This window comes from Aplysia californica, unplaced genomic scaffold (assembly GCF_000002075.1).
Source record: "Aplysia californica isolate F4 #8 unplaced genomic scaffold, AplCal3.0 scaffold00055, whole genome shotgun sequence".
Taxonomy (NCBI): Eukaryota; Metazoa; Mollusca; class Gastropoda; order Aplysiida; family Aplysiidae; genus Aplysia; species Aplysia californica.
The window spans coordinates 1,994,679-2,009,366 of NW_004797325.1; the positions used below are offsets into that span (position 1 = coordinate 1,994,679).

The 14,688-nt window shown below is 43.0% G+C and overlaps 1 protein-coding gene across 1 annotated transcript in view; it reads left to right on the top strand.

The window, feature by feature from the left end:
• Nucleotides 1–14,688, top strand: part of LOC101852905 (TATA element modulatory factor) — a gene marked incomplete in the record, with an annotated part of 51,405 nt that overhangs the window by 27,658 nt on the left and 9,059 nt on the right. The window contains 15 exon segments of the mRNA XM_013079549.2: nt 1,543–1,660; nt 2,297–2,352; nt 3,376–3,446; nt 4,614–4,710; nt 5,117–5,202; nt 7,140–7,201; nt 7,979–8,043; nt 8,382–8,538; nt 8,845–8,937; nt 9,328–9,484; nt 10,524–10,716; nt 11,478–11,547; nt 12,380–12,472; nt 13,025–13,150; nt 14,481–14,624. Of these exon segments, the coding sequence (XP_012935003.1) occupies nt 1,543–1,660; nt 2,297–2,352; nt 3,376–3,446; nt 4,614–4,710; nt 5,117–5,202; nt 7,140–7,201; nt 7,979–8,043; nt 8,382–8,538; nt 8,845–8,937; nt 9,328–9,484; nt 10,524–10,716; nt 11,478–11,547; nt 12,380–12,472; nt 13,025–13,150; nt 14,481–14,624 (1,588 nt within the window).

Genomic DNA, 14,688 nt, shown 5'->3' on the forward strand with positions numbered 1-14,688 from the left:
GTTGGAAGGGATTGAAAGGGGATAACTGGCATTTAAGTTTATAAAGCTAGCTATATGTCTTGTTTGTTTGTTTAGTATAGGGTTTTACGGCGCTCGCAACTGCTTAAGGTCATATGAGCGCGCGGGCTATATGTCAAAATTTTTTGTTTGTCACGTGATGGCAATATATTCCTTGTTTTCTTCCTCTGGTAAATGGCCATTACTGTGTATGTACTGGTCTTCAACTCAGGCTCTACACATTTATGATTATCTTTGTAAGTTTAAAAGTTGGTTTAACCTTTTCGTCACTGGAAGTTCAGCCTTCAGCATGAATTTCATGCTATAGTGTGCAGCACGAAAAACAACCTGAGTTTTTTAGTAAAGGCAAAGTGTTTTCATTGAACAAAAATTGTATAAATGTGTAGTTCTAGTTAGAGCCTGGTATATAACACATGCTTCTATCCCAGTGTAGTCGGTGCCATTCAGCGCTTTTGTGCGTATGTCAGTGGCGTCTGTGGCCTTGTGGTTAAACTCTTGGACTGGCAACTGGAACGTCTTGGGTTTGAATCCTGTCAGGGGCCTGGGGTTGTGTCCATGGGAAAAGCACTTCACTTGAATTTTCCTCACTTCACTCAGGTAGGAATAGGTACCCAGCTATAAACAGCAAAATATCTTGTTTTTTTGTGATTGAGGGCTTAATGAGCCGCTTGCACTGTATGGTTCTTCTTTCTTCTTCTTCTCGATCGCATCACACTTGAAGTCTGGTATCCGTCATAAATTGGGCCGTCCTGCTTAGTTCATCTGTTGGCCCATATAGCTTCTCTTGTAGCGTCAGTGGGGTTGGCCACGTTTCCTGTCTCAGGGCCCTGTGTGTCTTGCAGTGCTGAAGGATGTCCTCGTCTCCTGGCGCTCCAAGACGATGGAAGGCCCTCCAGTCGCTAGGGTGGACCCCTTCGAGGCTTGGGGCCCGGCACTGTACCTGCCTGGTGGGTCCTCACAGGGCGAGCACCACATCTAAAGTTACCTACTTCAAGTGTCATTTATTGCAGTATTACGTGGTATTGTGGTTCTCTAGAGTGCGCCTTGCAGCCCAATACCTCCGATTTCAGCACTCCAGCTCCAGGTCCAAGGACCTGGGAGCACAGGGAGGAATTATTACCGGATCCCACCTGTAGCCGGGACTTAATGCAGTCCTTTTCCGCTTGATGCTCCCGTCAGAGGACTCCGAGGGCATTTAATGACGTGGTAGTGCCACCTACCACCTCACCTCGTCCTGGTAAGAGCATCGCCAGATGGTCCGGGGCTGCTTATTTAACATATTCACAGCTAACCTCCATTACAGTAGCCGTTCCCTATCGGCCACCTGGGACCTGCCGGGTCATGGATGGTCGCCCCAGCCCGGACTGTATGGTTCCTTGGAAGCCGAGAATTTTTCTTAATGTTCTACGGTCTGCTTGGATAATAATAATTTAGTGCATATAGCTTGCTGTAGAGTGGGGATATTCGTTATACAAATACTAGCCTATTTATTATTTTTTATAACTGTTTTTATGTGTGTTGCAGTCAGCTTCAACAGTCGGAGGAGGCCAGGGAGACGGAGACAGCTGACCTGACTGCAGTGACCAACGAGTTCACCGCCAGGCTCAGTGAGTCGGAGAAGAAGATACAGCAAGTGCTGAAGGTGAGGGAACAGCTGGAGAAACATTGGTCATTCGTTCTTTCTTTTTTTTTTCTTTCCTACTATTTGTCTTTATTTTTCTGCCTTTCTTCCTTTTTTTTCTTTTTTTTTTTTTCTTTATGATTTCTTACTCATTCTTCTTTCTGTCTTTCTTTTTTAGTCTGTCTCTCTTTCTTATTCATATTGACTGTTTTGTGTAAGACTCCAAAATATGCCATTTTGAAAAGTGACGTATGACAGTCTTACACTGTACAGTCGATGTGGTTTGCTTTGTTCTTCTATGTTTTTTTTTTTTCTTTTCCCCTTTAATCATGTTCAAAAGTGCCAGTTTCGAAACACAGATTTCTCGTGATTTATTTACCCGCCTAGACCATAAGTAAGAACCACCATTCACTACTGTAATGAACTCTTTGGCCTATAGCTGTTTGTAGGGAAATTCCCTTATTTGTGTTCTCCATTCCCTTCTTAGGTTTGGACTTGCTTGGTTTGTGCATTGCTTTGATGATATTTGAGTGTTAGGCGAGGTGTTTCATGTAAAACCAGAGACCACACTTGGCTTGAGAATGTTACTGATCTATTGACATGTGAATGTGACAAGGTGAGCAACCACTGAAAGAGAAATTTTCTTATTTTTCTCAGGAGAAGGAGAACGTGAAGCAACAGCTGGGGAAGACAGAGGAAGAGCTGAAGAAAAGGTTTGTACTGATGATGATGTCAGATAGAAAGAGGAGAAAATGTCTGGGTCTTAACCACACTAAGGATGAGATCCGATTGGAAGATGAACAAAGATTTGAGTCTTAACTCTACTGATGAAGAGATCAGACCTTGTCAAGATTTAACAAATTGTTTTGTGTCTTTGCTATATTAGTAGTCAGTGTTCTTTTGACAGCTTGCCATTTGATTGATAAGCCATGTTGCCATATTGTAGATGGAGGAAAGGTCATCGCTCGTCTCCGGTTTGACTGTGTCCAGTTTGTGTCAACCAAGTTTTTTTTGTGAACATTGTGTTGAAAGTGTGTTCTATTGTTCATTTGGTGTAGCTGAGTCATAAATTAGTCTTTGTGTCTACAGCATACTGTTATGTCCACAATGTGTTACTTCATCTGCATCATGTTTGAATGAAAATGGTATGGCAGGTGGAAGGCAGGTGCTCTGGTGTGTTTTGCTCCTTCTTTCCTATTGTCTTTCACCTATCATCCTTATCCCTCCACATTTTTTTGTGTTTGTTACTCTTTAGTGACACCCCTAATCTCTAGCACTTATATGACTTTATTGTTTTGCAAGTGCTGTAAACAGTTAGTAAAACAAATATAATGGTATGTAGTTGTGTCTACTGTGTGTCCTCATTCAACACTGTAATTATTTAAAACAGTGTGTCTTGGTATCAACAGTGTGTCACTTTGTGAGCAGTATGTTATTTTGTTAATAATACATAGTATTGTCTTGTCCATAGCAATTGAGATGAGTGCACATCTGACCTCTGTGGGTGGCTGGTGAGTGCTCTGGTGTGGTTTGCTCCTTCTTTCCTGTCAAACATCTATCGTCCATATCTCTCCTCCTCCTTTCTTGTGTTTGTTACTCTCTTGTAACACCCTTATCTTTGACTTTTATATAACCTCATTGTATTGTAAGTACCGGAAAACTCCTACTATAACAAACAAACAGTTTTATCAGAGCCCGGGTTCACACCCCACTGTATTGTCCCACTTTCCCCACAGATCTGCCAACGTGGACCTGGAAGCTGAGCTGGAGGAGAAGACAGAGCAGGTTGAGCAGCTAATGGCAGAGGGTAGGTGGTTCAAATCTGGGTCTGGCTGTTTTATGCCTTACTAACACTAGATTCGTGGGTGGTTGCCGGTGGTCTGGTGTGGTGTGCTTCTTCTTTCCTATGAAACATCTATTGTCCTTATCTCCCCTTCTTCTTTTTTGTGTTTGTTACTCTCTTGTAACACCTCTTATCTTCTGGCAGTTGCAAGCACCCAAAACCTCTACTAAAACTAAAAAACACTAGATTCTGTTATTGGTCTTCTCACATATCTCGCTGCTCACTAGTGTTCATACTTCTTCACTCACACCAGACATTTCCTTCTTTATCTGCACACACAAACGTTGCTGCACACCTGTGGGGGTTAGAGGGTGTCTCTGAGAGACATCACCTTTTTTATGTTTATATTCAGTGAAACTTTTTTCTACCTGCCCTCTTAAAAATGAAATGTGCATTGTAGATGTAGTGTTTATAAGAAGTTAACCTAGGGCTTGGGATCTAGAAAAAGTAGGCTGCTTTGTAGCATCAGTAAAGACTAATGAATGGGATCAAAGGGTATTGTAATTTTGGAGTAGTCGCATCAATTATTGCTTTTGCCAACTTAAGTAAATGCTTTGCCTTTTAATTCTCCTGTTTTCATGTTTCATATCATGATTAGTATTCATTAATTACTTTTATTTGCTTTTTCTCTCTTAATCAAGATTTAGTTTGTTACTGAAGAATGTGAAGTTTAGACAATTTTGTGTGTATACATTTCCTTGTTATCAATAGTGACCCCGTCCTTCATTTGTCTAGAAATATGTCAGCCTTAACCTTTCATATGGACATGCTTTATTTCCTTATTTAACCTGAATACAGTGTTTTTCAGGGAGTCAAAATGAATGTAGTTAGGCTTTTGTTCAATATATCATTGCCGTAGAACTATTTTGTCCAAAGCGCACTCTACAGTTAAGTACCCTTTGGACATAATAATTATGACGCAACAATATGTCTCTCCTATTTAGATTTTATAAGGTAATTTTTGTAAGTTTAGTGTCTTAGTTTATAGCTTGTGATGTGGCAATAATCTGAGAGATTGTGGGGTGATGTCAGCTTATCGACCCGTTATGGACCTGATCTAATTGTATTGAAAAGAGCCGTAACATGTCAGTGTTGATTTTCCTTATGCCTGTGCCATGTTGTTTTGTGCAGGTGAGAAGCTGAGTCGTCAACAGCTACAGAGCAACAACATCATCAAGAAACTGAGGGCCAAGGAGAAGGAGACAGAGACAACTATCACAGGCCAGAAGTAAGTCTCTGTTTGGCGGTATTGGGGGGGGGGGGAATAGGCCAGGGGGAGAGGATGGAAAGTGAGTACGGTACTAGTAGGGATGGAAAGGAGGAAAGAAGGGGAAGGAGGAGGGGATAAGAAGAGGGTGAGAGAGAAAGGAGGGGGAGGGGAAGGGTGCCAGAGAGGGGGAGGAGGGGAGACGGCTTTGTTGAAGTTAGTTTGTTAAAGGAATTATTATGGTTGTTGCCCACTTTTAGTTTACTTGGTCCTTTAGGAAATGGATGCAAGACTTCTTAAATGAATTTATTATATTGAAAGTGGAGTTAAATCAGCACAGTACAAACAGTACAATAATACTCATAGGACCTAACACTACCTGAAAATGTAAGGATTTATCAGAAGTTAAGCGTGTGTGCACCCTCAGGAAAAAACTGGAGACTCAGACAGCAGAGCTGGAGAGACTGACTGTGGTGTTGGACTCAAAGGAGGAGATGGAGAAAACACAGGGAGGTTAGTACATTGTGTGTGTATGTGTGTGTGTGTGTATGTATATGGGTGGGTGCGTGCGTGCGGGTATGTGCATTCATGTGTGTGTTGGACTGTAAGGAGGAGGCGCTGAAAACTCGGGCAGGTGTGCACATAAATGTGTTTATTTGTGTGCATATGTGTGTGTGTGTGTGTGTGTGTGCGCGCGTGTGTGTATGTTAGTCTGTGCATATTTATGGTTTTTATGTCTGTATGTATGCCCATACTAGTTTGCTACTACAAAATTATGTCCTTATTTTTCTTTTTGTGTGGAAAAACACAAATGAACAAACAGTAGGGTTGGGTTGGGCTTGCAAAATTAGCGTCCGCGAGTAACGAACTACTCGTTGGCACTACCCGCAAACGAGCGGACGGATAACAAACTGTCCACTTGTGAAGAGTAGTTCGCTACTCACTACTCGCTACACATCGGGCAGAGACAACAGCTTGTTTAGCGAGCGGGCGGACGGGCGGACCGAGAGACTCCGTGCATTCGAGCGGGCGGACGGACGGATGGGAACGACTCCTTCCATTGCCTACAACTTACAACCCCCTCCCCCCCCCCCTCCAAAAAAAAAAAAATTAATTAAAAAATCACCCTCCTACCTCACATTGTAGCTAGGCGTTCATGGCAGAAATTCCCCCCCCCCGGCCTTTGCGATAATTGGAACGTACACAGTGTGCCTCACGCACGAGGTGAAAGGTTACACACAAAGTACTACGTCACCAGCTTCTCTCACTCCCTGTGGCACCGCTAGTGGTTTGAAACATCAGGCCTAATTAACAAACAATAGACGATGGGTCTAATCTCGCGTCGAGTATCTCGTCTGCTAGAGTTCGTCCGTTCGCCCGCCCGCCCAGTGAATAAAATTGTGGAGCGGACCCAAAAAACGAACTGACTTGAGGCTTGAAGTCCGCAGTCCGCTCGCTGAGAGAGTCAAATTGTGGAGCGGACCCAAAAAACGAACTGTCTTGAGGTTCGCAGTTCGCTCTCAAGGCCGTCCGTTACCCGTTCGCTCTGACTGAGTCCACGAGTAACGAACCCATTCGTCCGCTCGCCCCAACTCTAACAAACAGAACCATCCGTTTCTACATGTAGTCAACATGAGCTTGCAGATATTGATTATTTCTTCTTTTCGCAACACAGACACTATCTGTGTCATCTGGTCTTTGTGTGTTTCAACCTATCACTGTGTGTGTGACTTCTATCCCTGTGTGTATCACCCTTGCCCCATTATACATCATTCCTTTCTATGTTTCACTCAGCCCTGTTTGTATCTCTCCTGTCCATATGTCACCCCTGTGTGTATCCCCATATCTCCCTGTGTGTATCCCCATATCTCCCTGTGTGTATCCCCGTGTCTCCCTTTGTTTATCCTAGGGCTGGGCAATGAGTAGATTTAGCAAAATCCGGATAATATGTCAGTGCACCTTTTCGGTAGATAATATGTTATGAACCGATTCGGCAAATGAGTTAGAACCACTTCGACAAACGGATTAGAATCATTTCAACAAATGGGTGCACCCACTTCGGCAAACGAGTTAGAAAAGAGAGTTTAAGAGTCTGAGTTCGAATAATGTTTCATTAAGAATTATCCTATTATCTGGATATTTATCCGGATTTTGCCAACCTCTAGTTTATCCCCATGTCTCCCTTTGTGTATCCCTATGTATCCCCTTATCTCCCTGAATGTATCCCCATATCTCCCTGTGTGTATCCCCATATCTCCCTGTGTGTATCCCCATATCTCCCTGTGTGTATCCCCATATCTCCCTGTGTGTATCCTTATGTGTCCCTGTATGTATCACCATGTGTCCCTGTATGTATCACCATGTCTCCCTGTGTGCATCACCTTTGTCCATGTGGCACTCTTGTGTGTCTCCCTGTGTGTATCACCTTTGTATATCTTTGTGTTCCCCAGAGGCCATCAATCAGCTCAATGCTGCAGTGCAGAAACAAGAGAAGGAACTGAGCAAATTGAGGGTAAGTCCAAGGCACAACATGAACAGTTCATCGGCCTAATTAATGTTCTGGTAATGACTTATTTGCACAGGATAAATGGTTCCAACGGGTTGCCCAAGAAGTTGCAAGTGTATTGTATCAAGTTGCAAGTCTGAGTCAGTGGGTGGTTGGCGGGTGCTCTGGTGTGGTTTGCTTCTTCTTTCCTATCAAACATTTATCGTCTTTATCTCCCCTTTTTCTTTTTTATATTTGTTACTCTCTTGTAACGCCTCTAATCTTCTGGCGCTCATATGACCTTGTGCAGTTGCGAGCACCGTAAAACCTCTACTAAAAAAAACGAACAAGTCTGAGTGACCTATGACCCAGTGATGACTGACATTCTCTCGTTTGGTCATCAGCTTTTCATAGATAAATAACCTTCTGAAAGAGAGGGTTGTTTAAAACTGAGCTTGGGTCCCTCAATACAATCTTAGTTTGTTTTTTAGCTATTTTTGTTATACTGCTATCAAGTTTCGACTTGCAGAGCTACTCTGGATAATGAAGTGTCTATTTCTGTGTGAATTCATTGTATCGTCCTAGATATTTAGCTTTTAATGGTCCCAGCTTCTGATTTTTTGGAAATACACCCCTCTTACATAATATTTGATCAACGTGTGTAATCACGTGGACTTGTACTATTGTCAGAAATATTCTGTTTGTTGAGTTAAACTCACCCCCCCCCCCCCCCAACAGGAAAATCAACATTTATATCATGTAGCATTCTTGTCTTGCCTTTCATGTGACCTTTGACCTGTGAAGAGTGAGCTGGAAGATTCCCAGGAGAAATGCCGTGGTCTTCAGGCAGCGCTGGACAACTCCTACAAGTAAGTGGCCTTCTCTTCAGTGATCAGATGGTCACTCTGTTGTGCTAATGCTCTAATGCCTGCTCAGTCCAGTCCATACTTTTAGGTTTTCACTAGTTCTCTTGAAAGATGATAAATTGTAAAGTACAGAGAACCTACTTTGTAGTTGGGATTTGTGCTATATGATATCATTATTGTTTTTGTTGATATTATTACTGTAGTTTTTATTATTATTGTTATTGTTATATTTTTATTATTAATATTATTGTAATCATCTTTATTATTGTCATTAATTTTTTTCAAATGAAAAAAAAAATATTAGACTTATAATTTATTTCTGTTGTTTTATGTGGTGTCAGGGAGATAGCGGAGCTTCACCGGTCCAACGCTTCTCAGGACAGCAAGGCCCAGGAGGCTGCCCTCAGTGCCGAGTCTCACGTCAGGGAGGAGCTGAAGGCGGCCATGGAGCGGGAACAGCAAAGGTTTAGGCAGGAGAGAGAGGCCTTTATCATGCAGGTGGGTGGCAGGGGAGAGAAGGGGGATAGAGAATAAGGGAGGGAGGGAGGAGAGAAGGAAGGGTGGGAGGAGAGAGAAAAGGGAGGGTTTGGAGGGAGGGGGAGAGAGATGGGAAGAACGAATGGCAGAGGTTAAGAAGGTGGAGGGGTAAGTTTGTTGTTATAATCTCATGTTCTCTCACCATTTAGGTTGGTAGTTTTACTTTCCAGTATTCATGGTGCCTTAAATCTGAAACTATTCTCGAATTACCTTGTGGTCATTTCTCAAGCTCTTCCCTTGTGACTTGTCTGACCTTTGACATTCCAGGCTGATGACCTCCGGCTGGACATGACTCGGCTGGAGAAGGAGCACAGCAGGAGAGAGGAACTGCTCAGACAGGAGATCACACATCTACAGGAGGTAAGAGAAGACGGTGTGTGTGTGTGTGTATGTACGTGTGTATGTGTGTTTGTATATTTGTGTGTTTGTGTGTGAGTATGTGTGTGTGTGAATATGTATGTGTGTGTGTGTGTGTGTGTATGTGGAGGGGGGATGAGGGGCTCCTGAGACATGAGATTACTTGAAAGGTGGGAGAGACTGAATGTGTGTGTGTGTGTGTCCTTCTGAGATATGAGACCACACATCTACGGAAAATGAGATAGTATGATGGTGGTGGGTTGGGGTGGGGGAGGAGAGAGATTCCTGAAACATATCACTGACACTGTTCAGCACATCGCTGTGTGTTGTTTGCCTTGTGTACTGCAAAATACAACACTCACAAGTTAACTGGGCGTCTCCTGTGTCTTCCAGCGTCTGCAGGAGGGCGAGTCGCGCAGTCAGGAGCTGAGCCAGACAGTGAGCTCAGCCACACGGCCCCTTCTGAGACAGATTGAGAACCTGCAGGCCACATACGGGGCACAGGCCACAGCATGGGAGAAGGTGGAGAAGAACCTCACAGATAGACTGGGTGAGTCATAAGTTGTATGTGTGTAAGGGGGGAGGGCATAACTGGTAAGGACAAGTCAGGTGTGTGTCGGTGACACAGCATTTAGAGGGTGACGGTTGCCAGTTCTTGAACAACACATGATAACCCTAGCTCAAAAAGAGGGAGTTGTGCAGTAGCAACCAGCAATGATGTGTGGATTGTATCTGTGTGTGCTGGGGGTGGAGGGGGGGTGCCTTGGGGAAAGAGGGGGTTCCTTCTTTTCTTCTGCTCTTATTTCACCTTCTATTCCTCTTTAAAATAGAAAAATAGATACAGTTGAAACTTTCTAAGGCCACCACCCATTGTGGAGGAGAAAAGTGTTGTCTGAGAGAGGTGGACAGTGTCATTATAAAGGGAAAAAATATACAAGGGAAGAAACGAGAAGTGGCCGTTTGTATAGGTGATCGTTTTATACTGGTGGCCATAAGATCAGATGACTATGTTTATATGTCTGGGGGGACAAGGATTCACGCTGTCTGGAGAACTTCATTTTTGTACTCCCCATCCATTGGAAGACCCACCTCAGAGTTCAGAGTGCTGGTGGTTTTGATAATTAGATTAGTTGATTTAATTGGTCTGTCTCTTCCTTTTCACAAGGAGCATCTGAATAATTGAAAAATTTGTTGTGGCAGAGTCTTTAGAAGAACCAAAGTTAGGATCATAATTTGTGGGCTGTATGTAAAACTTTTGATCGCCTTTTAGTTTTAGTAGAGGTTTTACGGCGCTCGCAACTGCATAAGGTCATGTGAGCGCTAGAAGATTAGAGCTGTTACAAGAGAGTAACAAACATAAAAAGAAGAATGAGAGATAAGGACGATAGATGTTTGATAGGAAAGAAGAAGCAAACCACACCAGAGCACCCGCTCTCATCTCCATCACAAGTAAAAACTGCTTAACTCTGTTTTTCAGGGTGTGAAGTAGTTCAGAGTTCCTCATTTTTCTTGTGATAGTGAAGATATATAACTAAAACAAGAAGTAACTAATATGTCGGTCATTCGCCTCCCCCCCCGTCCCCATTCAGCGGAGGCCCAGACAGCAGTAGCCATGGCCCAGGAGAAGGAGCGTACCGGGAGCGAGCGTGTGATGGAGTTGTCTGCCCGTGTGACTTCCCTGGAGGCCAGCAACAGTCGCCTCAAGCAGGAGAAGGCACAGTTGGTGGCACAGGGAGAGGCAGACCGGGGCAGGCTGGAGGAGTTGGAAGATAACAGACACAGGTCAGTTGTTTGTGTGTGTTTCTGCGTGTGTGTGAGTGTGTGTCTGTCTGTGTGTGTGTGTGTGTATGTGCGTGTGTATATATGTATGTGTGTGTGCGTATGTGTGTGTGCGTACGTGTGTGTGTGAGTGAGACTCTCATTCTCACACTCTCTCTGTGTCTTTTTCTCACTTTCTGTCTTTCTGCATCTCTCTTATAAGTTGAAGGTTTATGTGAGAGATGATGATTTTTGTAGTCCGTTTGATGACCCCATCTCTCATCTACATCACAGACCAGTTGTGATACATTATGTGTACAGATATGTGATTTGTTTGTGTGTATTTGTGCAGTCCTCCTGCCTAGTGTCAAGTCCAGGGAGTAGTTCTTTTTTTCTCAAATAGCTGGCCACTCGACGTAATGTTTTTTAAATTTGCAGTAAAACTTAAAGAAGACCAAACCAAAATGTAGCAGTGACTCAAACCAGTTTGCATAAGTTGATATTGTTTTCACCCTCTCCCCTGCACATACTGTTAGGTGGATTGCTATCACCTTGGCTATAGTGCAAATGACACTGGTTTCAATCCCTAATAAGGTGTTCTTGAACCTGGGTTGTTCAGGGGGAGGGAGTATACAAGGCTTTGCACCGATAGCAGATGGACTTTAAATTCTTGTGCTCTGCCTCTATAGTAACCCTTTAGCGTTAAAAGGTGTGTTTAACATCTAATCGCCAATCACCCTCCCTTTATCTGTGTGTTGATGTGGTACTTTGGGTTTTTGTTACAGTGTTGTAGCGCAACTGGAGACAAGTCGACAAAGGATGGTGGAGGAGCTCAACCAGCTCAAGGTGGACAAGGTCAGTAGCATTCTTATCTCAGCAGCTGTCTTGGGGAAACCAGCCTACCATATCTATTTTTGGATACTTCAATCATTTCAACTCGCAAAGTAAAACCAAGCTGTGTTAGGAACTGTCATGAAAATAAACAGCTTGCGTCTTGCGTGCTCATATGACCTTATACAGTTGTGAGCACCATAAAACGTTAACCTAACATACAAACAAATAATTGTTTTTAAAAATCTCTGAGAAACAAGAGTGACCAGTCATTAAAATGTTGAATAGTGGGGTTCTGGGATATATACATTGTCTTTGAAGGAGGTGGGTAGTTGGGGGGCACAGCTGATAAACACATGTCGAGTGTGTTTCGGTGTCACAGCATTTAGAGGGCGATGGTCGCTAGTCCTTGAGCAACACAAGATAACCTTAGCCCAAAAAGAGGGTGCTGCATAGTAGCGACCAGCAACGATGTGTGGATTTTCTGTAATTGTGATATTGTGCATAATTCATGCTTTTATTATATTAATGTACTTGTGTATTTATGTTTACCACTGTAAAATAAGTTTCCCATGGGGATTAATTAAGTGGAAGTTTTACATTTTATTTTTGTTCTTGTTTAGTAGATATTATATTTCCAAAGGAGTGACAGCAAGACTGTCATGTCGCACTGTAGTGGTAGTTGAAACCAATACATGATGGTCTAAGCTTCAAGCTGTAGTTTGCGTGCTAAGGCACAAAGGCACCTTGTTTCATAAAAATTGTCATAATAAGTCACACATGTTTGTGTGTATGTGTTTGTGTGAATTGATATCATCATAACAAGTGACACCCAAGTATATGTATATGTCTACAGGTTCACTTGGAGTCCCAGCTGGGTGTGGAGAGGACACGGCTGGAGACGGAGATGAAGAAAGGCCTAGCTCTAGAAGAACAGCTGAGACTAGCGGTCAGTCCAGAGTATAGCACTGTGTGTTCATTACGATTGATTGTAAATGATTGATTGCAAACGTTTTTACACCCTCATTGACACAATTTAAAGTTGAAGAGTGGTATGTTTTTTAGTTCAAAACTGAAAAACTGTGGCTCTATATATTTAGATGATAGAATGTTAAAAAATAGCATATTATGACTTACTTAAAGACTAGGATCACTAATTTCCAATAGAAAAATGAGTACATAAAAAGTTTGTCACAGTGTGCCATGTCTGTCCACTGCAGATAGACTCTAGTGGGGGAAGGAAGTATGAGTGCTGTTAGGTAAGGCTCTAGAACTGTCTTGCTCTTGGATATCTTTTAAATTTGATTTGATTTTTTAAATCGCGTTTTGTATTTCTATTTTTTCTATTTGTGTGTTTGTTGTATTGTTTTTTTTATCCTTGTGCTCAAGATTGTTGTCCCACAGCTTATTCCAACAAACTGAAGCTCTTGTCCTGAGATTTGTGTGTGCACTGATCTGTAATGCTATTATTAATTATTATTTTGTTTTCCTTTTGTACCAGGAACGAGAACGTCCGCGATCGCGAGGCACCCCATCACCGTCACCATCCATGTCCGTGAGTCGCCAGGAGAGTCTGGTGGGCAGTATGCACGAGCGGCAGTCGCCAGGTTGGAGCTGGTCATTCCATGTGAGTTGTTGACCTGTATGGGGATTTATGGAACTGATATGATTATAAATGTTTTATGCCCGTCTGACACATTGTAAGTCATGCAGGATGCAGGCTGCTTGTAGTCTGTCTGACAAGGTCATCACAAAGTGTTTAGGGCTGCCCTGACTCTGTTCAAATCATTAAGAAAGCAGGCTGCTTCAACCCAACCCTGCCTATTAGAGCTGTTCCAAAGTGTAAGGGGGTAAATCCCAATAGAGAGACAAAAGTCTGCAATAGATTGTCTATCCCACATGGCCATCGAATTCAAGTCTATTGCGTGGGAGGTGAAGACCATAACACCACAGCTGTTAAACTTCGGGAAACTTTTTGTCTTCCTCAGTTATGGTCCAGCAACACTTGGAGATGCAAGCCCTTGGTTTTTTCAAGATACATCAGTACAAATTTAGTGTTGGATGCAACACCATTTTGCAATTTAGCCTTTGTTGGAGTTTTGCACAGAGCCATGAAAATGAAAATTGTAGAATCTGGACAGCTTGAAGCTAACTACCAGCTGCCTGTCCATGTTGGGATGAATACTTACTTTACTTTTACTTTTTCATCCTGTGTTGCTGTCAAGGGGCAATGCAGTTCTCTATGGTTGGCCAGCTCCGCCGCTCTTTCAATTGGGATATTATAATTTCTTAGGGTTTCCATGACTTCCTCAATCCATACTTTGTGAGGCTTTCCTCTTCCTTTTTCTCCTGAGTGCTTGGTGTTATACACTCCCGAGGCTGGCTGGCTGGCTAGATGGGAGGAATGCAGAGGTTTTGTCTTTCTTTTGTGAAGTGTTATGGTTAAGTGTTTGAGTATAGTTTTGTGTAAGCAACAATATAATGGTCATTTAGCACTATAAAAAAGTCAGACAGACAGATAGAACAATTGGAATGAAGGGAAAGTAGGGCTTCCAAGACCCGTTCAAACCAACTTTATATCAGTCCAGGGTTTTGTTGAGATTCTTTAAATGTGCAGTTGGGGAGGGTTGGAAGCTTGTCTCCTCTCTTAAGTTTATAAGTTCAAATGTTTTCCTTTAGACATGTGAAAGTTCTGATGCTGTCATTTTTGTTACATTCCTGTTGCGAGGACACAGCTGTTGTTTTCATTGTAAATGAATACTTCTTTTGAGGACTTTTTTTAAGAAAGCAAATCTTTTTACTATGTATCTTATTAGGACACCTGTTGAGAACCCAGATCTTGTTTTCAATACTCTTGTCCTCTCTGTCTGTGTCCAGGCTCTGTGGTCTCTGACTGCTGTGTCTGCCAACATAGACCTCAATGTCTCACACCAACACCTTCTCTCTGATCCGTACAGGAGGATGCAGAGGCTGGAGGGTCGGCGGGTACTCTTGGAAAGTCCAGTGTGTACGACAGTCTGCGACACTCGGGCGCCGCTGTGGTGGTGGAGAATATGCAAGCCCAGCTCAAGCAGAAGGAAGGGGAGATCACACAACTGCAGGTTAGTTGTCTCACTCCTCCAAGCCATCAGTACTTGCACAGTAGTCTGTTCCCACTAATACTGG